This window comes from Drosophila kikkawai, chromosome 2R (assembly GCF_030179895.1).
Source record: "Drosophila kikkawai strain 14028-0561.14 chromosome 2R, DkikHiC1v2, whole genome shotgun sequence".
Lineage (NCBI taxonomy): Eukaryota > Metazoa > Arthropoda > Insecta > Diptera > Drosophilidae > Drosophila > Drosophila kikkawai.
In genome coordinates this window covers 16900817-16928423 of record NC_091729.1, presented here as the reverse complement: position 1 = coordinate 16928423, position 27607 = coordinate 16900817, and the positions used below count along the sequence as shown (strand labels likewise).

The 27607-nt window shown below is 44.6% G+C and overlaps 5 protein-coding genes across 6 annotated transcripts; 1 reads left to right on the top strand and 4 right to left on the bottom strand.

Annotated features, from left to right (window-relative positions):
• Positions 1-7297: 7297 nt before the first annotated feature.
• On the bottom strand, positions 7298-12366 carry LOC121502893 (putative leucine-rich repeat-containing protein DDB_G0290503). Its single transcript, XM_041776947.2, has 2 exons — positions 8188-12366; positions 7298-8126 (listed from the first exon to the last, which is right to left on the bottom strand). The coding sequence occupies exons 1-2, from the start codon at positions 12280-12282 to the stop codon at positions 7380-7382; spliced, it is 4842 nt and encodes a 1613-aa protein (XP_041632881.1). The 5' UTR covers positions 12283-12366; the 3' UTR covers positions 7298-7379.
• A 124-nt stretch (positions 12367-12490) lies between these two features.
• Positions 12491-13688, top strand: AttC (Attacin-C). Its single transcript, XM_017161567.3, has 2 exons — positions 12491-13114; positions 13168-13688. Exons 1-2 carry the CDS (start codon positions 12786-12788, stop codon positions 13565-13567), a joined length of 729 nt encoding a protein of 242 aa, XP_017017056.1. The 5' UTR covers positions 12491-12785; the 3' UTR covers positions 13568-13688.
• LOC108070910 (interaptin-like) lies at positions 13684-16372 on the bottom strand. 2 transcript variants are annotated; one of them, XM_017161565.3, is made up of 2 exons: positions 14186-16372; positions 13684-14128 (listed from the first exon to the last, which is right to left on the bottom strand). In XM_017161565.3, the coding sequence occupies exons 1-2, from the start codon at positions 16305-16307 to the stop codon at positions 13764-13766; spliced, it is 2487 nt and encodes an 828-aa protein (XP_017017054.1). In that variant the 5' UTR covers positions 16308-16372; the 3' UTR covers positions 13684-13763. The 2 variants fall into 2 exon arrangements, with proteins under 2 accessions (XP_017017054.1, XP_017017055.1); XM_017161566.3 differs by having other exon boundaries at positions 13953-14123.
• Positions 16373-16632: 260 nt separating this feature from the next.
• On the bottom strand, positions 16633-17639 carry LOC108070809 (uncharacterized). Its single transcript, XM_017161410.3, has 2 exons — positions 17281-17639; positions 16633-17220 (listed from the first exon to the last, which is right to left on the bottom strand). Exons 1-2 carry the CDS (start codon positions 17588-17590, stop codon positions 16796-16798), a joined length of 735 nt encoding a protein of 244 aa, XP_017016899.1. The 5' UTR covers positions 17591-17639; the 3' UTR covers positions 16633-16795.
• Positions 17640-17781: 142 nt separating this feature from the next.
• LOC108070745 (uncharacterized) lies at positions 17782-20481 on the bottom strand. The gene is made up of 2 exons (XM_017161341.3): positions 18625-20481; positions 17782-18563 (listed from the first exon to the last, which is right to left on the bottom strand). Exons 1-2 carry the CDS (start codon positions 20421-20423, stop codon positions 17801-17803), a joined length of 2562 nt encoding a protein of 853 aa, XP_017016830.1. The 5' UTR covers positions 20424-20481; the 3' UTR covers positions 17782-17800.
• Between the last annotated feature and the right edge of the window lie 7126 nt (positions 20482-27607).

Genomic DNA, 27607 nt, shown 5'->3' with positions numbered 1-27607 from the left:
TGTGTGTCGGTGTGTGTGTGTGCGTAAAGAGAATTAAGTGCAGTGCGCTTTGTTGAGAATCACTCGAAACAAAGCCACACGATGCTGCGGGTCTGCTACCCTTTTTCACCCCTCTTTCACTGGCTGTATCCAGGCCCCTTTCCTTCCCGTTCCCTTTCCCACTCCCTGACTGCTGACATGCGGGGTCGTCCTGTCAATCCTCCCTAGCCCATTTGCCGATTTTCCGCACCTTTCTCGCCTGCGTCCATTTTATTATTTTGCCTTGATTATTATTTTCCATTTGCGCAAAATTAAAATATGGCAACAACAATGACAACACCATTTTTTCGGGTGCAAAAAGCATACAAAAAATACAACAAAAATAATACAAGAGAACATAGAAAAATTGCAAGCTCCATTCAACCGCAAGGCAGTGCAGGGGAGACAGGGGGCAGCAGGAGTTGGATGCATGAATAATGTGAAACTGAAAACTTTTCATCAAAAATCAGCCAAGGGCTAAAACTGGACGTGAAACAGGCACAGCAGCGGCAGCTTCATCTCTCCCTCTTAATCTCTCTCTCTCTCTCACTCTCTGGTTCCTAGTACTGGGGATAGTCCTCCCTGTGTCCTGGCAGATAGGGAAAAAAGGAACTCTGACAGGATGCCATGAAAAGCTCGCTTTGGTGTGACAAATCAAAGACTAACACTGAGCGCTTTGGTTAGAGCACAAAACGCACGCTCGGATGACTGGCAGTCCCTCGAAACGGAGAGTGAGACAGGGATATGCCAGCAGAAAGAGATGGAGAATGTGGGGGAGGTAAGAGTAAGAGAGCAGGAGCTGGACAGATCGGACCCAGGCTGGGCGGTCACATTTGAAAGGCGCTGACAGCCGCAGTTGCTTAATGGTAAACCCAGGCCAGGCAAGTCCTCAAGAATATGCAAATGAGAGATGTTTTGATCACTTTAAGGATACGTGAGGGAATAAAGAGTATAGGGAAGATAAGGAGTAGTAATAAATGTAGATACAAAACCCTAAGAAAGATCTATAAACTCATTAATCTCTTATTCAGCTTAAAACAAAGTAAATTCTGGTTAATAACTTCTTAGAAGTGTACTTTTTGTTTAATTTGTAAACCTTTAAATGTATTTTAAAGCCACTAAACTAAGCTTAGACTAAGTGAAAACTGTATTTCCTCCTTAACAACATTTAGTTTAATTGCGGAACTGGCAAAACATATCTATTTTCGATATCAATTCCCATTTTAATTGATTGACTTTCGCACATCTGCACTGTGGCTCGCCTTCCTTGCTCCTCGCCATCGAAAAAAAAACCCCACTCGATGGGTCGGAATACCAGGCGAAAGAGTTATTTCAATTTGCTGTGTTTAAGGATACTCGCTCCTTTTGATACCGCATTTACGAATAAAATACAACGAAACACAGGGAGTCCCTTTTTTTGCTCTCTAATCAGAGCGCGCGCCTGCAAACAATGGCCATCCCGCCCAAACCAAAGCCGAAACCCACTCGCAGCTCGGCATCCAGGCATCCTGGCAGCCTGGATTGTAATGAAAAAGGGGCAGCAACTCGCTGCTACTGCTGCTGCTACTGCTTGTTGCTTTTGGCATTGTTCTTGCTGTTCTTGCTGCCGCATGGCTCTACTTTTATGCACATGCAATTCTTTATATTTTTGCCATATATTTTGCTGTGCACAAATTTATTTGCGGCTGCAATTCCAATTCCCCCGTTTGCCAGGACGTCGCAGGACGACTCGGTCGGTACTCCCGGTTATTGTTGCGGCTGCAACTTTGGTTAATGCTCCGCTTTTGCGGGGGATGTGGCATCAGCGGTTGGGCCATGGGTATGAGAGTGGGTCTGGGAATCGGCTTTAAGTGAAATACAGGATTGCAGGATTCCAATTTGTCATTGGTCTTAAAGCGTGTGACAGGAAGCAAAAGCCTCTTACCCCCCGAGGGGGATGAAGAGAGCCAGAGCCAGAGCCACTGCCACCGACTGTGTTAATTGTTTCTGTTAAGTTTTTAATAACTCCGGGCAGGCTGCCTGGCAGCGCCCATCAGTCTCATTATTTATTTGTAATTTAATAAACAACAAGTTGATGGCTGATGGCTGCCAAGCATTTTCCCCCGCCTCGTCCTAGCACTTAACCCCCTTCTATCAATTGCCGTGGGGGCCAGAATGGCAGGCAGGCCAGGCCCAGGCCATCGTCATCTCGGCTTCGACACGTTAACGGGTTTCCTGACTATTATTTGGCAGCAATTTATTTTATGTGAAAACTTTGTCAAGCTGCCTCCACCGAAGATTTTTATGGAGGTCTGTGGGAGAGGCACCGAGATCGCAGATCGCTTCAACTTTGCCCGCGGCGTCAGCTTGAATTTTATTGCCATCGTGCATATTTTAATGAGGCATTAAAGCCTCGACTCGACTCGACTCTCTACTCTACTCTGATTTCCCCCCGACATACGTATACTCGTAATTTATGAGCAACTAAATATTTACAGGCGTAGGAGGCTGGCTGGCTCTGGGGTGTGTGTTTGACTTTTGCCGGCCCAATGTTTGGCTGCGTTTGCCGTTTTTAACACTCGATTACTTTAAATGCCATCGCACCCCTCGCTTCCGCTTCCGCTTCTCGGCATTTGACTTTGCCTGTCAATATTTGCTTTTGGCTTAACTAGCACATACATAGTGGCTTTGGCTCCTGGCTTTGGGTTTAGGTTTAGGTTTTGGGGTGCCAGCCAGAACCCCCACATCAGCATATTCGTTGGCTCTCTTTGCCCAGCTTCTTCTTATGTAATGAGTATTTGGTTACACAAGTCTTTGAGCTGACCCTTCCACATTACTCTAGCTGGTCCGCTTATTGAATGAACGCTTAAATTACTAAGTAAATGACTCATTTATCAACTGCAGCTTGGCGCTTGGTGTTTGGTGTTTGGGATTAGCATGGCCTGTCAGCAGGACACTCTCTCCTCCCTGGTGGAGATTTCATTAAAAATGATTTTAAGGAACCAAGTTCGGCAGCGCATAAATTAAAATACTTTGGCATCCGGGCAATGATTGCCAGTCCGATGCACTGATGCAGCCATGGCATTCGAATGTCAGTTCAATTAACTCGTTGGCAGTTGCATAATTACGTTTAGCAGTCAATAAACAAGAGGGATTTACGATTTTTAGCAATTTTAAAGTGTATTTTTCAGGCTTAACAGGTAAGTATTTAAGTCTGGAGTTTCCATTAACACTTTCCTTAAGTTGCAGGCTTAATTCCTAGCTTAAAATATTAACAGCAATTAACTCACAAAGAACTTGGTAAGAAAAGCCCCTTTCCCGTGCTAAGCTGGCTCCTTTTCTGTACTCTACAAACTGAATTACCATACAAATTAAATGGATAGTTTCAGTCCCTGGAATAGCAGCTGCAAAGCAAGCAAATATTAATTTTATGCTTAATGTTTACAATAACTTTTAAGGTACAAAGGCAGATAAGCAATAAGGGCTATAACCCCAAAGAAATCTCTGTGAAAGCACCTCTTTGCCTTCAAATTTATGATTGTTTGCATTATGCGTTTAATGTCGCTTGATTTACATTAGTTTGTGCAGCGAGAAAAATTGAATTTCCCAAGATTTTCCACTGAAAATGACACAACAAAAAAATGAGGACATACAAGACCCAAGAGAAAGACACGCTGAACGTGCCGCCCCCCAGAAGCAGACGCAATATGCAAATAATCTGCAAATTTATAGGCTTTTGCCCCGGGACTCCTTGCCACAGCTGCGACCTGGCCAGCGTAAGTCCTTGAGTGGCATTCGGCTAAGCCAGGTTATTATCTTTTATGAACTGAACTTCCGTTTTGATTGGTTTAATGCTGTTGCAGATTGCTTGGCGCTTGCGGGAACTCCGAATGATTGATGCCTGCGCAACGATGTCACAGGGAAAACATGAGCCCAAAATCTTGACATTTCTCAGGAAAAAAAATCCCAAGTACACGTATAGGAAATCCAACTCCCATGTTCATGTGGAAAAACCCATTAAAACACTTGAGCCTGGCAGACGCGACGCGGCATGTGCTCTCCAAAGCAACAAAAACAGCGGCAACCAGAATGCATTTCCGTTAATAGTGAAGGCGGCTTTGAAGGCAGCCCAGCCAGCCAGCCACACTCAGACGCCGCAGCACTTGTTGTGTGTTACCCTTAAACCTTCGAAAAACTCCAACTCCAACCCTCAAACGTTACAAGACCTTCCCCATTTTAGGGGACATAAAATGTTATTGATATTGCAATTTTTAGCATTTTGTAATTGAGGCAAAAGTCGGCTGCCTATCGCAGCCATCAATTGTCTGCCAGATACCAAACCGAACCTGCTGCTCCTCTGCGGAGCGGGATAACTGTCTAAATGACACTTGAGCATGTGTTTAAACATGCCAAGCACTTGGCCCACTCAAACTATGCAGCAAGCGGCAGTCAGGAGCAGTCAGGAGTCATAACACTCAAAGAAATAAAGGAAACTTACAAGAACAAGTCACTTACTAACCATTTAAGAAGGATTTTAAGCTATTTTTTAACAAATTTAAATCTAAACATATTGCTTATAAAATTTTATATTTACAGAACTGAATGACTTTCTAACTTTAAGAAAACTCACTAAACTTCTCCCAGTGCACCGCACGGGTTGACACTTTACTCGCTGGCATCAAAGTTCATGGGTGTCGAGGCAAGCAGAGAAGGAAAGGGGCTTCAAGTGTAGGGGAACCCCCTGTCGATGCGCTGATAAGTCCCCCTATCTCCTCAATTCTACCCCAGTATTCGTCCTCGTCCTCGTCCGGTTCCTTCATGTGAGCATCCCTCTGAAGTTGGCCCGAACGCATCTTGTCTCGTCTCGAGAACGAAGGCGAGTGCCAATGTTGCCAATGTTGTTGGGTAAACTCATAATTGGAATTAATTATGCATTCGCACTTTGCGGCCAACTTTTCAAGTGGCTGGGAGTGGTTAGCTGGAGTCAGTTAGCCGGGTCCTTTTCCAGTATCAGTGTGTATTTGTGTGTGTGTGGTGCTGTGCTCCTTTAATTGTCCAAAGAGAACAAGCGCGTCTCGTAGCAAGTATCCAGATCCAAGAAACTGGTGACTGTCGGCAAGGGTTAAGTGCAAATTGCAGTTATCGTAAGTATTTCTTACACTTACTTTAGGCCAAGCATTGTCCTGGGATGAAAGGATATTCCAGGGTGTCACGAATAAGCATAGATATTAGAAGAAGATCTTGGAATTTAGTAACTACTTTAATAAATATTGATTCAAAATTAATTTGTTTCTCTTATTTTTTTATTCTTTTTGATTTTTAATTGAATAAACTTTTCAGTTAATTTTATTAAATATCATTTAAAATTCTGTTCTTTATACTGTTTTCTTCCGGGCAGAACTTCACCTGGACCTCCCTCCGACTCAAGAAACATCCCCATTTAGCAATTCTCGACTGGAAGCCATTCTAATTTAAGTTAGCCCATTTATCTTATGGCTTTCCTCTTTGTGTGCACTTTTTTCTGTTTGCCTCGGTGTCCCAGTCTACCTCCCTTAAGCAGTCCAATTTGTTGCTCCTTTATGGCTACTTATATTCCATGTCCTGCCCACACCTGAGCCCAATAATTACTGTGTGCCCGTGCCCGTGCTAGAGCCTGTGCTCGGCTTTGGTTCGCTTTTTTACATGCTTGCCTGCCTGTCCCATTGTCCTGGCCCGGAGTTTGCATTGCGGATTTGGCCTTTCTTGTTCCCATTTGCGGTGGAATGGTTTGAATGCATAAAGGGAACGCTCAAGATGTTGGGAATTAATTAAAATTTGACAGCTAATAAAACGCAATCACAGCCCAGAGACACTAACAGAGATTGAGAGAGGGGGTTGGCTCCCACAATGGCCATTTAAGTTGCGAATTGCGGACAATTGCACGCTTCATTTCGCCTGTGTTCGCCTGTTTTGACAAGCCATCGGAATCGAGTCACAAAAGACACTGATGACAGAGAGAGACCCGTACCGAAAATGACAAAAGCCTGTCGCAAATCGCAAATCGCAGGCTGTAAGTCGCAAGTGCGGAATCCCAGCTCGCGGGGCAAAAGGCACGGAGAGAAATTAAAAGGAAATTTGTCTGGTTTAGTTATAAAATTCAAGCATTTAACATTCACTAAAATAATAGCTTAAAATCAATGAAAGGACTTGCCAAGAAGGACCATCTCTTGTTAGTTCTTCAATAAATATTCTTAAAATGTTCTTTCTTCTCTACAATATTTCCTTTCAGTGCTCCAAATGCCGGACAATGGCGGGCAGCTGGCATGGCCGGAAACGCAGCGACACGAGGGGACTCTCTGGGCCTCGTCGCGTGTCATGAGCAAACAAGATAATGTTACAGCAGTCATCGCAAATCGAGCGCAGAAGGAGCAAGGAGAAAGGAGCGGAAGGACCAGGGACACTCGGCATCCGCCGGCATTCAGTTTTGGCAGTTTGCTTTACCACCGTCCACTGCCACTCATCCCCCCGCCGGCGATTTGTACAAAAATGCAAATGGAAACGTCTCAGCTTACGGCCAGCAAGTAAGGAGCTGGAAGTGGAAACCGAAATGGAGCCGGAGACGGGGAACTGGTCTTAATGAAAATGCTGGCACGGGCCACAACAGGCTGCCAAGTGGCCGGTGTCCTTTGCTGGTCTCCGTAGGCTGGGCAATGATTGATCGCCGGCATCAATTTCCCCAGAAATGTTATTGCCATGCGTTCGACAGTGGGTCGATTGACGGTCAGGTCAGGTCACCACCACCGATGACTTTAATTATGCCTTTAAGCCCTTGGAACTTGACTTTATTGCATTTTTTTCACAAATATCAACCAAGCATGAGCAATCATTAAATATTATAAACAGCTTGGAAAAGGATTTATCATAAAGCCTTTAAGGCATTTGGCCAATCGGCTTCTTAGTCCTTTAGCGTTTTCATTTATGAAAATGTCTGAAACATGTTTCGCTTGCGCAAACAGAATGCGAGTGCGAGTATGCAATAAAATTCCATTACAGCAATGGCTCGACTTAAAAAACTTGGCCGAAAAAGGAAGAAGGCTTTGGTAGGATGGTAGAATGAAATTTTGTTGCATTCGCTGGGAGTAGGAGCTGGACCAGGAGCAGGAGGAGTAGATGGAGCCGCACCAGCAAGTGTATTAAAAGCCCGCAGACATTTCGCCTTTACGTGAGTGCATTGCATCGCCTGTGGATGTGTATGTGTGGCAAGGTCCTTGCATATTTTATGAAACTTGGCAAAGCATTTAACAACACATGCACACCCACAGACAGAGGCAAACTCATTACTTGAATTTATTTAGCACTTAAACCAAATGTTTCATTCGCCTCAGCCGGCTGATTTGGTGCTCTCATCCATCCCCGCCGCCTTCATCAGCCCCTGGACATCTCCGCACTCTGGGTTCCACTCGACGGAGTTTGGACGTGCAACTTAAGTCCTTCTCCTGCCAGTTGAAGATCTTTCTGCACGAGCAGGATTCCGAGCACTTTGACGGTTGAGATGTGGATCTTACAGCCTGAACGGCTTTAATCAGTCTCAGGACCACAGTTTTTCTTTGATCTTCGGGGGGTTGGGTGCAGGGATTGGCCTCGTTATGGACATAGCCACAGCGAGTGCAAACATCCGCCATTGTGTTGACCAGAAGCTCATTCTTGGCGCAGGCTTCGATGGAGCCGCTGGACAGGATCGCACTGCTGGCCTTGGGCGATGGGATCGAGTATGGGATGTCTACTTTAACCCCACATTTCGGACACATCTCTGTGCCGGAGTCCTGGTCCTCCTGGTTCCCCTCTTCCTGCTCGTCGGAGGAGCCCTCTGAATATAATTTGATAATCTGCTGTTCACGGCACGTCTTTCGGGGCGAGTAGAACAACTGCTGGATGGGTCTCAAGGGTTGACCATCTCTACTCTTAGATGTTTGCGTTGAAGGTCTCTTTGGCGGAGGTTGCTCCAATTGACTATCCGAATGCTCCACCATCAGCTTGTATTTTGAATCTACCTTATCCTGACAGCACTTCTTCTGGCTAGACTTCTCCTGACTAGACTTCTCCTGACTAGAATTCTCCTGGCGAGACATCTTCCGTTCACGCTCCATGGCCTAAAGATTGAGGTAAACTTTAGTGGGCCAAACCCTCATTCTTTCGTCGCAGACAACTTACCTGGAACCGAAGCTTGTGTTCCGTCATCATCCTGTTGAGGTTCTCTATGGAGTAGCGCTCTTCGATTTGGCGCAGATCCTCTTCCTCCTCGGACGCCACTTCCCACATCATAGAGCTCGTGGCTGATAGGGAGGTGGAAATTTGACTGGTCGGAAGAAGGCGGCGCAGGCGGTCATCATCTTTCTTTATCCGCTCCGCCTTCAGCTGCTGCTGAAGCGTCGCATTATCAGGTTTAGGGACAGTTAGAGTGACTTGGGACTGTGTCTCGTTTTCGCCCTGATTGCCAAAGTGAAAGAGCCGCGAGGTCAACCGAGCACGAGACCAAAACCTGAGGTTACGGAGGTGATCCATCTGGGAATGCGTATTGGAAGCATATCCGCTGGCAAGCGAACCACTGTCAGCTTTTTTGTCGGTCGGGAGCTTGCCCTTTCGAATGATCTTCAAGTAGGTCAGGTACTTTTCGGTCAGCAGGCGCTTTATATCATGCTTGCTAATGCCGCCGGCCAGCAGTTCATTGTGGAAATCCGTGAGATGGTCCCACATGTAGTGTTTCCCCACCGCCTGCATTAGACCCTGGACGTTGGGTGCATGATCGAGGATAGGGTTCGATTCTATGACGTCCTTTAGAAAGTATTGGATTGGTCTATACTTGGCATTGGACTTCAAGTTTTTTATGTTGTATTTTCTGGGGAAGGAAGCGGTACTCTCGTTGTAGACCGACTCTAAGTCTGACATTGCTTCCACTTCACTTGCACTTCCGGTCAAACTTCCGAATTTACCAACCTGTGGCAGAAGATCAAGGTCAATATTTTTTAGATTACGAGCTTGTTCAAGAGATGGAATTTTATTCTGATTTTTGCTAGTCTTGCTTTTATCTTGATCTTCACCAGTCTTTTTTATATCTTGGTTGCTCCTCTGATCATCAATTTCGGGATCGGAATTACTTCTTTCTGGATCTTCAATTTTAACATCTGCTATAAACACAACGGAAGGACCTAATCTACGGGCGGTATTATCTGGCTTCTGTCCGTCGGGATAATCCATTATACCGCCAGCTGGACTTACATTCTGATCGTCAAATTGATGATCTGCTTTAAAATCAGCGGAATCACCTGATTTATCGTTATCCTTATACTCCTTTCTAAGGGAGTCCTTAAACACACTCCTCCTTCCGTGCACCGATTTCCGACTTCTTTCCGTCCGAGGCTTTGGTTGGAAATCCGCATGGGGTAGACCAAAACCGATGGATTTGCGAATAAATTTTCGCCGGGGATCATTTTCCATGACTAATTTTTTCACCGATTCACTAAGGGAGGCGGCGCTGTTTGTGACGCTGGCCTCTACGGAGGCGCTCTTCTCGTACTTATGCTTTCGTTTTGTCAGCTTTTTCATCATCAAATCTGAGTCGTCTTCGGAGGATTGACTACTTAGCCCTCTTTTTGATTTCCTCTTCTTCTGAATCTTTTTCTGTGGCGTGGTGGAAGAATGTAAGAGATCAGAGGTGTCCCAAAGGTCCTTAGTTTCGACCACCTTTCTGCCTTTGTTGTCTACCTTTAAGTCGTCCATCGGTTTTCCAATTTTCTCATCCCCGGATTTTGACTTTCTAGCATGTTTGTGTGAAGTTAAGGGATCCAAGCTGTCCCGAAGTTCCTTACTTTCCTTCGAAACTCTGGGACTTGGATCCCTATTCATCTTCAAGGCTTCCAACGCTTTTATAATTTTCTCATCCAGAGAGCTTAATTTTGGCTTTCTAGCGCCCAAATCATCACTAATTTGTTCATCCACTAGTTTTGGTTTTTTAGCATATTTGGACTTTAGGACATTAGACCTTAACTCAGTGACTTTGTCAACCTTTTTGTTCTCTACCTTCAATGCGTCCATTGGTTTTTCAATGTTCTGATTTGATTTTGATTTCGACTTTCTAGCATGTTTGTGTGAAGTTAAGGGATCCGAGCTGTCCCGTAGGTGCTTACTTTCCTTCGAAACTCTGGGACTTGAATCCATATTGTGGTATATCTTCAAGGCGTCCGACGTTTTTATATTTTTTTCATCCCGGGATTTTGATTTTAACTTTCTAGAATATTTATGTTGTATCAAGAGATAAGAGCTGTCCAGAAGGTCTTTGCTTTCCACTGAATCTCCGTCACTTAGATCCTTCTTGTAGTTAAGTTTCAAGGCGCCCAGCTCTTCATCAATTTTCTCATCCACTAATTCTGGTTTTTTAGCATATTTGAACTTGGGAGTGTCTACAGTCCTCAGCCTTTTGACCTGCTTATTACCATCAATCTTGCGTTTGCTAGACAGGAGCTCAGATTCGCTAACGAAGATGGCGCTGTTTGTGATGCTGGCCAGGTCGGACATGCTCTCGTACACATATTTTGGACTTATCAGCTTTTTCTTGGTCAAATCGGTGTCGTTATCGGAGGATTGACCCCTTTTTGGTTTCTTCTTCTTCTGGATCTTTTTGTGGTGCTTGGTTGCAGGATGTAAGAAATCAGAGGTGTCCCAAAGGTCCTTGCTTTCGACCACATGTCCGCCTTTGGAATCCTTCTTGTTGTTTCTCTTCAAGTCGTCCATCGGTTTTCCAGTTTTCTCATCCCCGGATTTTGATTTTGGCTTTCTAGTATATTTGTCCCGAAAGTCCTTACTTTCCTTCGATACCCTGGAACTTGGGTCCTTATTGTCGTTTATCTTCAAGGCGTCCAACGCTTTTTTAATTTTCTCATCACCGGATTTTGATTTTGGCTTTCTACCGTATTTGTGTGGAATTATGAGATCAGAACTATCCCCAAGCTCCTTGCTTTCCATCGAATCACTGAGACTGGGATGTTTCTTGTGGTTTATCTTCAAGCCGCCTAAGTCCTCACTAACTTTCTCATTCACTAATTTTGTTTTTTTTGCATCTTTTGACTTTAGGATATTAGACCTCAAGGCACTGCCTATAGCCCGCAGCCTGTTCAGGTTAAAATTGACCTGATTCCTAGCATCTCTCCTGCGTTTGCTGGACAGAAGCTTAGATTGAGGCTTCGTGATATTAATCGCATTTTCCAGCTCTTCGAACAGATCTAGTTTAGCTGCTTTTCCTTTCGAATGTCGGTTTCTTTTGGAATCCCTGGCGAAAGCCGTACTAACTTTCTGCTCTCCTGGATTGTGGTACGTTAGTTGTTGGAATAGCTGCTGCATTTCTTTGAGCGAAGGTCCCAAGGGATCATTCTCGCTGGGTTTTCGGCTGGACATCCTCCTTCTCTTACGCTTTTTATCTCCATCTAGATTAAACTGAATCCTTTTGCTCATAGGTTCGTTTTCTGCATCTAGTTCGCCGGGATTTAAATGAATCGTTTTGTTTATAGGTTTGTTTTTTCTTATTCTTCGATACCTCAACGGTCGCTTGGGTATTCTGTAGACTGTCCACTCGGGTGGGGGTCCTTGGCTTGGTGCTTGGATTTTCCGAAGCTTTCTCTTCTTACGTAGCACCTCGAATTTCCAGAAACTGCCGAAATTTTGCAGGTCTATATGCAGGCCCAGCGATTTCCGGCGGTAGGACTTTCGTCGCTTTGGGGACTTTCCCCGAATTTCTGCCAGGTATCTGCGCACCTCCTCGGCCTCCTGCGCCCAGATAAGCTTCTGGCCTTCGAAATACTGATGATAGTCCGGCCTCCGTTGCCACCTCTTCACTGCCTTGGCGAGTTTCTCGAGACACCTGTCAACCAGGTGCCTCGGTCTGCGATGTTTTCGCAGACGCTTTCGCAGTAGGCGCAACCGGCTGTTCAATCGCCGCTTCTCCTGCTCCTGTTGCCGAATGAGCTGCCCGTGGTTTTTGATTGCCCTAGTCCAGTTGCCCAGCCAACGCTTGTACATGTGAAGCATACCGCTCACTGACCGCCGTGCCTGCTGCCGTCGCTCCTGTCCAGCGTCTCGCTGTCGCAAGTCAATTAAATGTTGCATTAGCTTAAGCAGCTCCCATCGAATATGGCGCATTATCTCCAGGCGACGCTGGGCGCGTTGCCTACGCCAGCGCACCTCCCGAACCTTCCGCCTGATGAGCTTCTTCAGCACCGCCATCTGAGTGCTGCGATGCAGCAGTGGCAGTTGCATGCTGCAGTGATTTCTGATATATAAATGTGTAAAAAATGAAAAGTTTCATCAATTTAAAGGTTGAATGAATTATATTTAAATGGAAAAAGCTGACAGCTAACTTAGAATTCAATAAATTCATAAAGGTTATACATACTAGGTTAAAGTTGAATAAATTGCTTAAGTCAGCCCAAAAGATGGCCTTTAAAAAATTGTATATATTAATTAAAAATCACCCTATCAAAATTAACAATCAAAAAAATCACCGACCGGTCAAGGGGATTCCATATTTCGGTGCCACTTCTTATCAGTCGTTGTAAAGCACCTGTTGGCTTGGGCTTCCCAGCTGATAAGGCCTCTGTTAAGAGCATATGTAAATCACAGAGGGATTCTAGGGAAAGCACTCGCTTAGAGGAGGTTTGCTATAAAACCCGACTAACAGAGAACCCAGCATCCACAGTCACCAATCAACACTCTTCGATAGCGAAACTAAAAGCAATTTCAAAACCAAAACCAATTCAAAGATGAGCAAACTCACCTTCCTAATTGTGGCCACCATTTGTGTGTATGGAACTCTTACCGAGGCTTTGCCTCAGCGTCGTCTAACTCAGCCACTGCTGGAGTACGCCTCAACCCCCACTCCAACGGCGGAGCATCCAAGACCACGTCGCCAGGTTTTGGGTGGTTCCCTCACCTCGAATCCCAATGGCGGTGCCGATGCCCGCATGGAATTGAGCAAGGCCGTTGGCACGCCGGATCACCATGTGATTGGACAAGTATTTGCCGCGGGCAACACACAAACCAAACCAGTCTCCACTCCAGTAACCAGTGGCGCCACTTTGGGCTACAGCAAGTAAGTGCTAGCTTGAGTATTTTTAGAATTTAGTTAATATTTTTCCCTTGTAGCCATGGCCATGGAATCGAGCTGACCAAGACGCATACACCCGGAGTGCGGGATAGCTTCCAGCAGACGGCCACGGCCAATCTGTTCAACAACGGAGTCCATAATTTAGATGCCAAGGCCTTTGCCTCGCAGAACCAGCTGGCCAATGGCTTTAAGTTTGATCGGAACGGAGCTGGCCTGGACTATTCGCACATGAATGGCCATAGCGCCAGTCTAACGCACAGTAACATTCCCGGCCTGGGCAAGCAGCTGGAGCTGGGAGCAAGGGCCAATCTCTGGCAGTCGCAGGATCGCAACACGCGGCTGGATTTAGGCAGCACGGCCTCCAAATGGACCAGTGGACCCTTTAAGGGGCAGTCGGATCTGGGAGCCAACCTGGGTCTGTCCCACTACTTTGGCTAAGGGGATGGGTCTATTTTTGAATTTATTATTCAATTAACTAAACAAAATTGTAAAGGATAATTAATTAATATTTATATCAATGAAAATAAATATTTTTATTAATAAAAGACAAGACATGCAATTAGCAATTTTAATTTTAAATACAAAATAGAAAGTAGGTAACTTGAAATTACCCACATTAAACAATTAAATTTTTTTAAAAAGCCAACATGTCACTGGTTTGCTGCTCCTCCTCTTCCTTTAAAAGCTCTGCCATCTTTAGATACTTGATTAACTGCGTTGAGGGCTTTCTATTCATTATTTCTTCGCGGACGTCTTCCAGGACCTCATAAAGAAAGATGTCACGCTGTGTATGCACCAAGCTGGCAGCTATTTTAAGTAGGTCGTCAAGATCTTGGACCAGCAGATCAGTGGCCACCAGTTGATCCACCGGCGGCAGACCTCGGTACTGGTGTAGTAACTTCTTCGCAATTTGTATCTTTGGCTTGAATTTAGTGGGATCAAGGAGGTCCATATTCTGGCGGAAGGTCTCAAACAAGACCTCCAATATATTCTGCTGCACTTGTAAATAATTTTCCAGCTCATTAATTTGGCTAAAATTAAATGTGTGTGGATTACCCTGTTGCTGTTCATGATGACGATATAGAGCCTTAGGTAGCTGAATCAGAGTGGTGGGATCATTATATACCGATATTTCATGGCCTGGGAGGGAGAGGAACCCTTCTCCCAGCTCCTTGGCTTGAGGTGTCTGCAATCCATTGCCCAAGACCCCGAAGCTCACCCGATTGTGATCCTTGAAATCGTCGAGCAGTTGAGCCCTACGCTTGGCCGCTACATGTTGCTGCTGCTTCTCCAATGATCTCTTTACCCTCCTAGTCCCCCGGGGAAAGCGGCGAGCTCGGGTTTCCTGATTGTTCATGGTGGGGGCCACCGCCTTGGAATCGGCCTTTAATTTCCACTCGGCACTCTCTTTGACAGGTGACGGCTGTAGTTTGCTAACGGATTTGGTCAAGGCAACACCATGTAAACCTGAATCCTGCTGCAACTTCTGCATCATATCCTTGGACTCCTTATTAATCGCCTTGTTGTGCTGCAAAGCTCTCTGATAATCCTCTCCTTCCAAGGGAGATCTAGCCCATTTGGCGTTCACCTGAGATGGCTCTCCGACAGCTTGTTTAAGCGATGAATCTTGGCCAGACTTGGACAGAGCAACATGGATGGAGTCCCCTAAGCTTGACTCACTTTTGATGTCCAAATCTTTCGGCTTGCGTTTGGTCCTGTCGTAGTCTAGGACATTCGGTCTTTTCCGCTGATCAAAGGAATATAAGCGATCGCACTGGGGCATCCTGTAGTCGAAGCTTTGGGACAAGTCCGCATCCATGGCGGAGCTGTAATCAAAGTTGTCGTTTTGCGGCTCAAGATTTTTAAATCTATAATATTCCTTGCCTTTTACGTAAGTAGGATCAGCCATCTGATTATTCTGCCATTCCTCAAGTTTCCTTCCGCGAGTAATTTCCAAGGACTCGCTGGGCAGCAGGGGACCGAGACCCTTGGCTATCAGGCGAGAGCTGGTCTTTAACCTTACTTCCTCCATTGGATCACAAACACCCGAAGATCTGCGTTGCTTCTGTTCGTAATTATTAATGTCCTGGCTGACGGCTCTTGGGAGCTTCGATAACTTTTCGGAGGCCTCCTGCTCGATTTTGGAGAGCTTGTAGTTGGCCTCGTGGTCCAGCTTGTGCGACTTGGCCTGAGCGGAGGTCTGGTAGTTGGGGCTGCTCTCATAGCCGCCTGCAGGCGACAGGGCATTCCTAGAGTTGAGTAACTCCTGAAGCTGTTCATCGATCTTATCCTTGACCTTAACTCGGTTCTGGTTCTCCTGCTGGCCGACGGTCTGCGGCTTTTGCTTAAGCTTTACATTATCTTGGAAGGCTACGTCTTCCTCCTTGGCTTCTTCGGAAGCCTTCTTAAGCTTGGCCTTGCCCGTCTCGCTGCTCTGTACTGCCTCATGCTGGTCGACAGCTCGCTTATTCTCCTTCTGGTCCGGTGATCGCTTACCGCCAGAGCGCTTTTTGGCTTTGTGAGCCATCCAGTCAAGATACCAGGCATCTGCATCCGCCTGATAACGCCGCATCTCTTCCTTAGACAGCTTATCCATCCAAGATGGCTCCTGCTTAACAATAGTACGCTTTTTATTGGCGTCTCTCTTGGCTATTTGCACCTGGAGACTTTCGTACCAGGCGTCTGCCTCCGCCTGCCAATTCCGACTATCCTTTGATCCTTCTACCGGCGATGGGGCACAGTTGTTCAGCATATTGTCAAGCGCATTGCTTCGTTTCCTTGGCTGTCCCTTCTGGTTGTCGAGTTCATCTTCGAATTGCTTCTGCTTACCTTTCTCCCTCATACGCATTTTGTGTTGGTACCAGGCATCTGCCTCTGCCTGCCAATTCCGTCCATCCTTCGATCCTTCCGCAGGCGATTGGGCAAAGTTGGTCAGCATATGGTTAAGTGCATTGCGTCGTTCTCTTGGCTGTTCCATTTGGCTTTCGAATTCCGGCAGGACGCCGTAGGAGGACCACAGGTCGTGCAATTTGGAACCTGCCTGATCCGCAGCTTGATTAAAGCTTTGCAGCTGCTGGCTGACCTGATTGCCGTTCTGCTGCTGCACGTCCATGGCTCCTAAGGTGGAGCCAGGACTACTGAATACCAACAGAGCCCACAAGAATTGTAAGAAAATCATTTTTTTTACGGAGCTTAGTTATACTTGAAGTTATCAGGCTGAGAATCAGGGAGAGACTGACTTGAAGTGGGATAGTAGGGTACATGTTTACTGACAATAGAAAAACAAGGCTACTTAGATCGGATTTTGTAAAAAATCAACGCTCACTTGGATCATAGGCATTGAAGTTAAATTAGTTATGCAGACCCCTACTTTGCGATAAAAATTACAAAGAAATCGTTAACCTAGAGAAGCGAGGCCCTAATTACAAAAAATTTCTTAGCTCAGACTTACACACAACATTAAATCACCATTTAAGGAATGTTGAAAGAAATATCCACATATGTATATTGCAGGAAAAAGGATGTAACATATTCATCTTTTATTTAAAGTATAAGAAAAAAATCTTAATAAAATCAAAAGACTTAATACGCTCCTTAGATTGCGGTTCGCCATATTACTTCTAGTAATTACTAATATTTATTCAGGACTTCTTCCAGTTTCTTGCTTTAAAGCTCATCATGAACTTCATTCTCCAACAAATCCTCATACTGGTTAATCCTTTTGGTGTAGTCTTCTGCCACAATCCATAGTGAATTCTCTCTCTTCTCACGAACTTTCTGCTCCTCGTCCACCGTCTTTAAAATCATGTCATAAAACTCCTGAATTTGGGGAACCAAAAGATTGCTATCCCGGCGACACTTCTGCTTAGTCATAGTCTCGCAAAAGTCCTCTTCCTCCGTCTCTAGCATCAACGTCTTGTTCCGGACCTCTCGAATTCGCTCTAGCACGGTCAGCACTTGCTCAAACTCCATGTCATTGTGAATTAACTCAAAAACGATATCCGTCAGATTCTCGGGCAGTCTGCCCGACATCACCTTGTGGAACCTGTCGCTTAACTCGATTTTATAAAGCTCGTAGTTCTTCTTGGGGTCTAAATTCATTGAATTTTAATGAGAAGTAGCTCAGTTATTATGGTTACTCTCTTACTCACCATCTAGCATTGCTGGGCACTTCATTGGTTTTTCTTCTTTAAAATTATCGTTGATAGAAGATTCCTCTTGCTGGTCATTTAAGCACATTTGGTTGACATCGCTATTGATGTCGTTGTGGCACCAACCGTCAACCTCCTTCAGCCAGCTCCAGTTTTCTTCATCCACCTCCAGCTTTGATTTCTGGACCATTTTTGAGAAGTCAACGCAGTCGTTGTTATCACTCGGCTGTTGCTCAGCCTCCTTGGTCTCTAGGGCGAACCCAAGACTATAAAAGACCAACAGCGACCACCAGAAATATACGAAAAGCATATTGTTCAGTAGCTCGATTTTCCTGGCAATATCTGAAATGAATCAAGGAAAACCTGACAGGAAACTCGAATGCATTTAGATTTGAGATTATAGATTTCAAAATAAAAATTATTAAACTAAACTAAGTTTTTTTATATTTTTAATATCCAAAATTTTAATTTAAAGAAACTTCAACTAAAATAACAAATAAACTAAACAAAAAAAAAAAATCTAAACACGATCCTTGGCCATCGTTTCGCCTGACTCCTTAAAGAGCTCCGCCGTCTTCAGCAGCTTAATGAAGCGCGGTGAGTACTCTCTGTCCACATGCTGCTCCAAAGCCTCGTCGAGAGTCTGTTGCTTCACCACGTCTTGGAGGCGGGCACTCCGCTTGCGATGTTCTACAGTGTCGGCCATCTTACGTAAGAATTCAAAATCGAGCAGCAACTCATCGTGAGTTTTAGCCGCTGCCAGCTGATCGCCCAGCGGTAGGTCCTCGTACTGCTGCAGCAGCTTCTTGACAGTCCGTGTCTTCTCGCTGATCTTTTCGGGATCCAGGAGACGCACATCCTCGCTGAAGTCTGCGGAGAGGACCCGCAGAGAGCTTTGCCTCTTCTCGCGAACCTTTTGCTCCTCCTCCGCCGTCTTCAGAATCAATTCGTAGAAATCTACAAGATCCGGACGCAGAGGAATGCAGGCCCGACGGCCAACCTGTTGTTCGATGATCTCGCTAATGGCATGCATGGTGTCCCGCACCATGCCCTCCGTCTGGCGCAGGAAGTTCTCGTTCTTGTTGTCCCGGATTTGGTAGAAGTCTTTTGCCTGCTTCGACTTTTGGCGATTCCGTTGCAGCACGGGCACCAGTCGTTCCATTTCAGGATCACAGCCAATTGCCTCGAAGACGGCGTCCACAATGTCCTCGGACAGTTTACCTGACATCAACTTGTCGAAGCTGCTAGGTCGGGCTTCGGATTCCTCTGGCCGGGTTTTGTCGCTGTTAAGAAGTTAACAAAGAATAGCATTTAAATAATAACTTAGCTTAGTATAATGATTACCATTTGGTTGAATTTTTGTTGCCTTTTTCGTGTGATTTTGCTGGTGCCTTCGTGGAAGGCTGTTTGGTGGTGGTGGTGTTCTTCTTTTTTCCTGACACCTTAAAGGAGGGTGCTTTAACGTGGGCATTGAGCCATCTCGGCTTTTTCTCTTCATTCTCGAGTTCCCACTCCTGGCTCGGAATACCTTCGCTGAACACATCAGCGGCGTCTCTGATATGTCGTTCGTCCATCCACGCTTCACCATCGCGAAGTCGGGCATTCTGTGACTGGTAAATGTTTTCGGAATACAACTTCTTAGGTGCTGGCTGTACACTGATGGAGCCATTGCCGGAGAACAGTTTTGTCTTTGGGTCGCCACACACATTGGCATTGATGGCAACGCTCATCTTCACGGCATCCGCACTGGTGCAGGCGTCCCCGATCTCAGTTGATGAAGCTGGAGGTGGCGTTGTGCTGGTGATGACAGGTTCTGGGTTGAACGTGGAGCAGTTCGGCGGAATGACCGTCACAGGTACGCAGTTTGGATCCATGTTCAGCTTTTGCTGCTTGTTGGGGAGGGGTCCAAAGTTCCGATGGACTCCAATGTTTGGAGATTGTGGCACCGGCTGTCGATATTGTAGGTTTGGCTGCTGTACAGGAACGGAAGTTACAGGCAGCTGCGGCTTTTGGAGATCTTTAAAAATGTTGGCGAGATTAAAGCTGGCCTTGAAATGAGAGGGTCTGCCTTGTGGCTGTTGTTGTTGTTGAGGCTGTTGTTGCTGAGGCTGTTGGTGTTGTGGTTGTGGTTGTGGTTGCTGTTGTTGTTGACGTTTCTGTTGCTGCTGTTGCTTTTGCTGCTGCTGTTGATCTTGGTGCTGATGCTGCACTTGCTGTTGCTGAATAAATAGAGGCACCAGATTCTCTGTGGGATCGTAAATATGTGCCAGGGATTCATCATCCTGGCTGGCTTCAAGAGCCATCATTTCATGATCAGGTAAAGACATGGAGTTTCCTCCCTGACCCTCGGCATCAGGTGTCAGCAACCCATTACCCAAGACCCCAAAACTAGCCCGATTGCCATTGTGATCCTCGAAATCATCAAACATATGTGCTTTACGCTTCACACGTTGCTCAGGCTGCTCTTGTTGATTTTCTTTCAAGGATCTCTTAGTTCGAGTCTGCTCGGGAGCAACCATAGCCGGATTGATCAGCAGCTTCCTTGTATCTTTGGTATTACTATTTGTAAAAGGAACCGAGGCCTGAAGATCATGGTTTGGCTTAAGCTTCACCTTTTCTTTAATGGCAGAAGCCTCAGGTTCGCGTAACCTATCTTTCTTAGTCGCAGAATTCTTCTCCAAGTTAATGTCTTCATGGATCATTTTCAACTTCTCTGCATGCTCTTTGGATTTGTCTTTTTTGCCTGAATTGACTTCCCGTTCCAGCTCTGATATATTTAGATTTACACCGTTCTTGGCGAAATTCGCTTCAATATCTCGAATCCAGGCTTTTGTTGACTCCTGCCAAACCTGCATCTCCTCCTCCGTGTCTTCCTTAAAATCCTCGTCCTGCTGCTGACCAAAGTTGGCTAGCATGTCATCGAGGGTGGTAAAATGATTATACTGCTCACGCAGACTTTCAAATGATGATCGAAGGTCCTGCAATTCAGGGGAAGCCTTCTCCACAGCTAGGTAGAAGTTGCTTAGCATATCCACTTCATTCTCGGGGGTGCCATCTTTATGAACAGGATCCAAGGTCTTTAAGGTAGAAGAAATACTAATGGGCACCAACACTGCCCACCAGAAAGGTAGTAAGAGTCTCATTTTGTTGTAGAGCTCAAAATTTTTTTGGATTTAAAGAAATTGTACTTGGAAAATTGAATTAAAAGTCAGTTATAACTTTATGCTGTCTAGATTTCAAATAAGTAAAGTCATAAAAAGCAAGTAATAATATTCTTAAATTATTATTTCAATAAAGAGCAGCTTCTGGAATGGTTAAGGTAATGGAGCCTTCCATTTGCTGGCTGGCAACAGGTGTCTGCCGCACAACTTTGACAACGTGGCCCGATAAGAGTCGCAATGTCACCAGAGCGCCACCTCCTGGAACGGGAATCCCCCTTTTTCAGCCCCCGAAGGGAACTCCTGCTGCATTGTGTCAAGTTTTTGCACACGTACGACGACTGCGCCGGCGGCTTCCGACAGCTGTTTAACATGAAATGTCCTTTGTTGGCCGCCCACATGGGTAAATGATTTGCAAGAGCAGCACCAGTCCTGGTCCCACACCCCTTACCAGTATTGTTTTCCCGCCCATGTAAATCAGATTTTTGTTTTACAGCAAACGAAAACTTTTACCAGCAGAGAGAGGGAGAAAGAAGGAAAAGCGGTTGGGGAAATGGAAATGGAATGGGGATGCGCAGCGACAATAACATTTCCTATTTCCTTCTGTCTGTCCCTGTGTGTGTGCGTTATCCTGCACGTTGTCAATGCCAAAGTCAGCACAATGCGCCGCTCGAAATAATTGAAAATAATCAAACATTCTGTGGAAGCAGCAACTGCAGCATCCAGGAGCAACCAGAGGCATAGAGCACTGCCAGCACCCACCAGGAACACCGAACAAAACTAATGTAATTAGCGGGCTCAGAACGCATTCGCTTTTGATTAAAAGTTTTGGCCGCGATAATCCGCTGAGCAACACACTGAACCGACACTATGAATAAACGCATTGAGCATTGTTTGGGGTTGAAAATCCCTAGAGGAGGAAGTGGGCCTAGGGAATCGTATATAAATTGTATATAAATTGAAGTGAAGATGATTTTTTTAATTGAATATTCTCTGGGAGTTATTGAAATAGCTTCAAGAATTTTAGTTTATTGTCTTTCATAGGCCTTTGTTTAAACAAAAACTGGTAACTTCATTTGTGAGTCGGTAACTTTAATTATAGAAGTTATGTAATAAAATTGGATTGGTTCTAGGGTTAGTTTGTCCAAAAACTAATTAAACAAGTTAACAAAGGCAAATTTGTGGCTAAAAGATATCTGAGTTTACACTACTATTGGCAAGCCTTTAAAAATATATTTATTTTTATTAATTCTGATAGTGTATTTTACACATTCACTCCCCAAATAAATACTATTTAATATAATTAATTTAATTAATTGCCATTAATGCCTCAGAAAATGAATTGTCACTTGTTTGGCAACTCATAAATTTCTGATATATGCTTAATAAACCTTATTTATTAAACCTCTATTTACATACGTCAAAATAACTTTTTGTTTAAAACAAGTTATAGTACAAATCACGTAGCCTCTTAAAAATCGTAATAGGATAATTTCAATATAAATCGCCGCAAATTCTCGCCGCAGATTAGCTTATAGTTCAGCCGCCAAAGAATGTCGAATTTATCTCATCGAACGCCGCTGGCCAATAAACAATATTGCGATAATTTTGCGGCATTGCGATGTAATTAAATTACTTAGCCAGTCGCAGTGGCAGGACAAACTGCGCAAATCCTTTCAACAGGCCCGCCAAGTACCCATGTCAGCGCTGTGTGCCCGGGGACATACATCCATACATATTTCCATAAAGCCACCGCAACAGCCACCGCTGTCAATATGCGGATTAACGCATCAATTACACGGACACCAGGACACCAAGAGCAGGAGCAGAGGGAGCAGGGGATACTGGGATACAGGACACAGGCCGCGAGGCAGGCTAGCTGTTGCTTGCAGCGACAAAAATTTCATTTCGTCGGGTAATTTAATTAATTGCAGAATTTCACAATCAGGCCGAAGCTGCCAGCCAGCCAGCCGGTCTGCCTGGTAAAAACAATTTGAATTCCAAACCAGCGCTCAGCTCCGTCCGGCACAACGCGGCGGTAATCGTCATAATCCCCAATTCTAGTCATCGCCATTCGCATTTATGATGTGGATGAAGTGAGAACTCAGCCATTGCCCGGACGGACACTGGGCAACTAAATTAATTCGATAATTGACTTCCATTTCTCCCCCCAAACCCAGCGCTCCAAATCATTGTCATCCCTTCCGGGTCTCCGGCTCTCATGGCTACCGCCCTTCCTTGGATCCATGGATCCTCGGATGCTGCTCGTTCACTTTTTTATGGGCGGCGCACACAGAAAACATAAAAACGTCTGTTGCGTGTTGCATATGGAAAATTGCCAAAAGTTGGACCCAGAAAAAAAAAGAAAGAAATGCGAGCCGAAGGAAAGAAGTCGCAAGAGGAAATGTTGCAAAGTAGTAAAGGCCAGGCTAATGGCAGTGGCATGACAGCCGGAAAAGGAGTGCCAGACGGACAAGAAAACATGTACCGAGAAGAGGGAAAGCAAAAGCCAGAATCAAGGAGCTGCTGCCAACAGGCAGTGGCACAGGCCAGACCCGGACAGGACAGGAAGTTTTTATAGTTGTGCAAGTGCATGTGATTGCTTTATGAGCGCCAGATGAAGTTGCCGGCACGTCCGCGCTCCGGCTGTCATTTAGTTAATTATAAGCAATTAGCAGCGGATGTTGCCAGCGGGAATTAAATATTAAGCGCCTAAATGCATCTATTGCATATTATTGGTCACGAGCGGGACATTTTGTCAGCTAAAAGAAGAGTTTGCCAGCCTCAAGGAGTTACTGCTCAAATAGTTAGGAATTCAGGTATAAAAAGAAAGGAAGCTTTATATTCCTGTAGATTGTAGTTGGATTTAAAATTAAAATATCCTGCAAGGTTAAAAAAGAGGTTTGTTGCTTAGGAACAAAAAATAATACGTATACGCAATATTAAGTATACGCACATGGGCTTTAGAAATTCTATTAAAAATGTTGACAGTTAAAATAATTATTAAATGGCCTCTTTAATTTAAAGATTTTATTTAGCTTAAACAATTTAATTTATACAAATTAATTTATATTAAGTCTCAAATCTTAAATTAAAGACTGCAATAATACACTCCATAAATCAAGTTAAATTGAAATCGTTCCCTTCGACACTAATTAAAGATCAACAATCAGTGAATTGCGAAAAAGTTAAAATGAGAGTAAGCCATCACCCCCACAACCCCAAACCGATCCACCATCTCTGCATCTCTCGGCTGCTACTGCCTGGTAATAAAATAAACCATTTTACTGTTGTTGACTCATTTGAGAATTGTCTGTCTGCCTGCGTATGGGAATCGAGAAGGCGAGAGGGAGTGCCACCGCCAGATCCGGCAAAAGGTAACACGGTGGAACTGAAGACAGACAAACTGGTGGAAAGAAAGCAAGAGTCAGTGTCGGTGGCATTAATTTGTGCTATTGCCCGGAGCGAAACGAGGATTGGAGTTGGAGGCTGAAACGCAGGCCCCAAACTCTCTCAAGGTAACGCGTAAGCAGATGAAGACAGTGTTGATGATGATGCCGGAATACGGCAGCCACCTTCTGCCTTTTGGAACCTGCAAGTTGGCAGGCAACCGACGAAGCAGCAGCGTTTGCGGCCATGATAAAAGTTGCATGAGCTTGCACTGGGTATTTTATGTTTTCCACCGCCGCCGCCTGTTGCCTTGGTAGCTATACACTAGAAAAAAATATATATCTACTTATTTATATTTACAAAAAGTGCAAAGACAACTGATTTTATGATTTAGGAACGCTGATATCACAACTTAAAATGAAAAAAATAGATTTGTTGTCGACAAATAAAAGCTGGAAAGTAATTTAAGCTTATAATTTAGACGATAAATATAGATATAAGGAAATCGAAAAGGACACAATCACATCATAGATCAATATTACAACTAAACTGTAATAACATTTTATAAATTATCGAATTAATGTATTATTTATTATTAATATTGTCAATAGTCAAACTCTATGAATACCTTTTCCCCTATTTTATTTATTTTTCCCACTGCATAGCCCTTTTCCGCAGCGAATAGTAAAGGCAGTGGAGTGGGGAAAGCTTCGGTCTTTGGCCAGTCAGACGCGTTCCCAAGTTGCAGTCAAATTTTCATTTTTCCACTCACGTATTTCGATTAAATTCTCATTTTGGTCATAATTTTCCAGTTTTTACGTTGGCCTCGGCATTAAATTGCAACTCGGCTCTCTCTGGGACGGATGTGCGCCTCCACTTGCTTCTAGAGTAAGGGTCTTCCACTTCCTTTTCCTACTTTACGGGCATTGCGTATCGAAGGCATCAAGTTCTCTGTCGGCGAATACATTTAGGAAATTAAAAGTTTTCCAGGCTGGGCGAGTATACGAACATATCTATTGGTATGTACAATTGTTGTGCTCACTGTGGCCCCTTCCATAAATCAATTTGCAGCGCACAAGTTTTATTATGGCTGCATAAATCCGTTAACAAAGCCCGGCCACCTGATGCCAGCTGTGCTGCCATACATCTATGAGTGTGTGTTGCGTGTATGTGTTGGCTTGGCCGGGCTAATTTGGCGGCACGCACACTTGGCTTATTCCCAATGAGCATTGAGCGCTGTCAGTGGCATAAGCGACAGTTGGCTTAGTTGCTAGAGAGCACAACTTTTTGCGCGTAATAAATTGATAAATAGTCCAGTGTGTGTGTCAGCGTACGTGTGTGGGTGTGTGTGTGGAATTGTGGCCTCGTGCAGCTGCCAAGTATGCAACAGTTTTCGATTGCCCCTCGCTGGCAAAGGCGGGCTGCAAACCGTTGCATATCCTCCGGCTGAGAATAGAATTGAAATATGGCAGAGAATTCCCGAGGCTGAAGGGGATTTGGATTAGCATCAATTTGGCTTCAACTTTGCAGATTCCTGGCGTTCAAATCCCAAGAAATGTAGGAATGGCATATGCAGTCATGTTCTAAATTCGACTAAAGTTTATTTAGTTTTAGTTTTAAGGGGAAATTCATAAAAAATTGAACAAATTGTATTTATATATTCAATTAATTTAATAATTGCAACCTAGTAAACCTACAACCTTTGTTTTCATAACTTATTTAATGGTTTTCCTTACAAAAGTAGTAAAATCTCTTAAGCTCAAGTCCAAGAACCAACCATCCAGCCAAAAGCAAAGTCCAAACCCCCTCTGTGTAATGGATATTTCTAATCCTGGCCAAGACGGAGCTTCATCAAACAGCGTAGTCAATCAAAAGTAAACATTTCCAGCTACCAAACTCCAGAACGAACTTAACCATTTCAGTATAATTCACGCGAACTCATCCGTCTGTTGTTTTTCGATTATGTCGCATTGTCTTGGCTTAAAGTTTTTCGGGCCCAGCAGAGAGTACAAGCTATCCAGCAACTCGGGATGTTGCCTGGAAATATTACAGCGATTCCTACTTATGCCTCAATTCGTTTGCCTTGTCACGGCGACTGCACAAGACGAGAGCCCGAGAGAGGGCGACCAACCGACATGACAAAGAGGGCGAAAAAAAGGACACCCAAGCGCATCCTTGGACTCGTGCATCACAAAACATGACATGGCAATGGCACGAGCCATTCCGTTTGTTTGTTCTATTCCCATTTTACAGCTGCCCGCCCGACCATCCGTCCATTCGTCCATCCGCTGGCCAAACAAATTTTTCTCTGTTTTTCACTCGCCGATCCCTGAGTAAAATATTATGTTACATCGGCGACAAAGAAAGCGGAAACTTTGCTCCTTTGTTAATGCTAAAGGCTCTTGGCTAAAAACGAAATGAAATGACATGAAAGGGGGCGCTAAAAGCGTATTTAAAATGCCGTTTCTATAAACAAATTTGCATTTGCTGGTTATGCATATGCAGCAGCAGTAGCCGCACGCTGCCACACAAGCAATTCATTAAGTATACGCCACCGCCACTGCCGACAAATAGAAAATTACTGACAAAATGCTGGCCGACAGTTTACGAGCCGCAGACACTGCTGAACGTCGAATGGCAGGAGCGCATATTTACAACTTTCAAATGCTTCATTTTATTGGTCTCGAAATGAACAAATGGCGCACAAGCCACATAGACACTGCTGGCTGGGGGGGGGGGGGGAAAAAATTTTGCATAATTTATGTGGAAGCAAGGACTCGCCGCTGGATTCGAAGGAAAACAACGCACGAGCAGCACGGCCAACTGATTTAAATGCAATTGCACTGAAGTATGTTGTCCGGGGGATAAAGAACGGAACCGGGCGAAGCTGGGACTGAGGTGGGCGCACCGGTAGATATAGAGACATCTGCACGTGCAACCGGAAACATCCGGAGACCAGGGCCTTCGCCGGGCAATTTCTTTTCATTTGCCAAGGTGTTGAGATGCACCGACGTGGCCAAAAGCCAGCAGCCAGTAGTAGCAGCCATAGCCTGGTCACAAGTGTCGTCTATTTGTCGCCGGTAGCCGGGAGTCCGGGGTATCCTGGGGGAGGCAGGAATGCCAAGACAAACAACCGACAAATTTAGTGTATTTTGTGCATTTTTAAAATTGTCTAAATTTATGTGACACGCTGCGCCAATTGATCAGATTAAATAAACATGAGAGCCGAAAACGAAACGAATTTGGTTGGACCCGTGCCTGTGGCTCCAGGTCAAAGACAATGCATGTGGACAATTGGTATTCAAATGGGTGGCGCATTGAGACAGGGGAATACAGTGAGCTCGGGCTAAGGTTGATAACTGGTTTAAGTATGAAAATAGTTTAAAATGAAATAAAAGTGGTCTAGCTTTTGTATTTAATAAGTATATTAAAGTCGTTTATAAATTTAAATTAAATCTATAAAAATTCACTTAAAAAGGCATTCACTGCCCTTGTCATTCAAAGAAATTGAAGACTTCAAGAAGACAGTTTACTCCTGTCTTAAGCCATATCCTCAAGCTGCAACTATTTGGTGTCTAACAGAGTTTGTCAGTTTTATTCAAATGGAAGAAGAAACCACAAACGTGTTGACAAAACACAACACGTGCGAGTCACATTCATATTCTATAACTTATTCCATTTATCAAAAGCCTTGCATATTGTTATTAAATACTATCACATCAAACAAGTTATTACAGCTCTTCCAAATAAACAATTATTTATTCAAAGAGCTTTCAGAT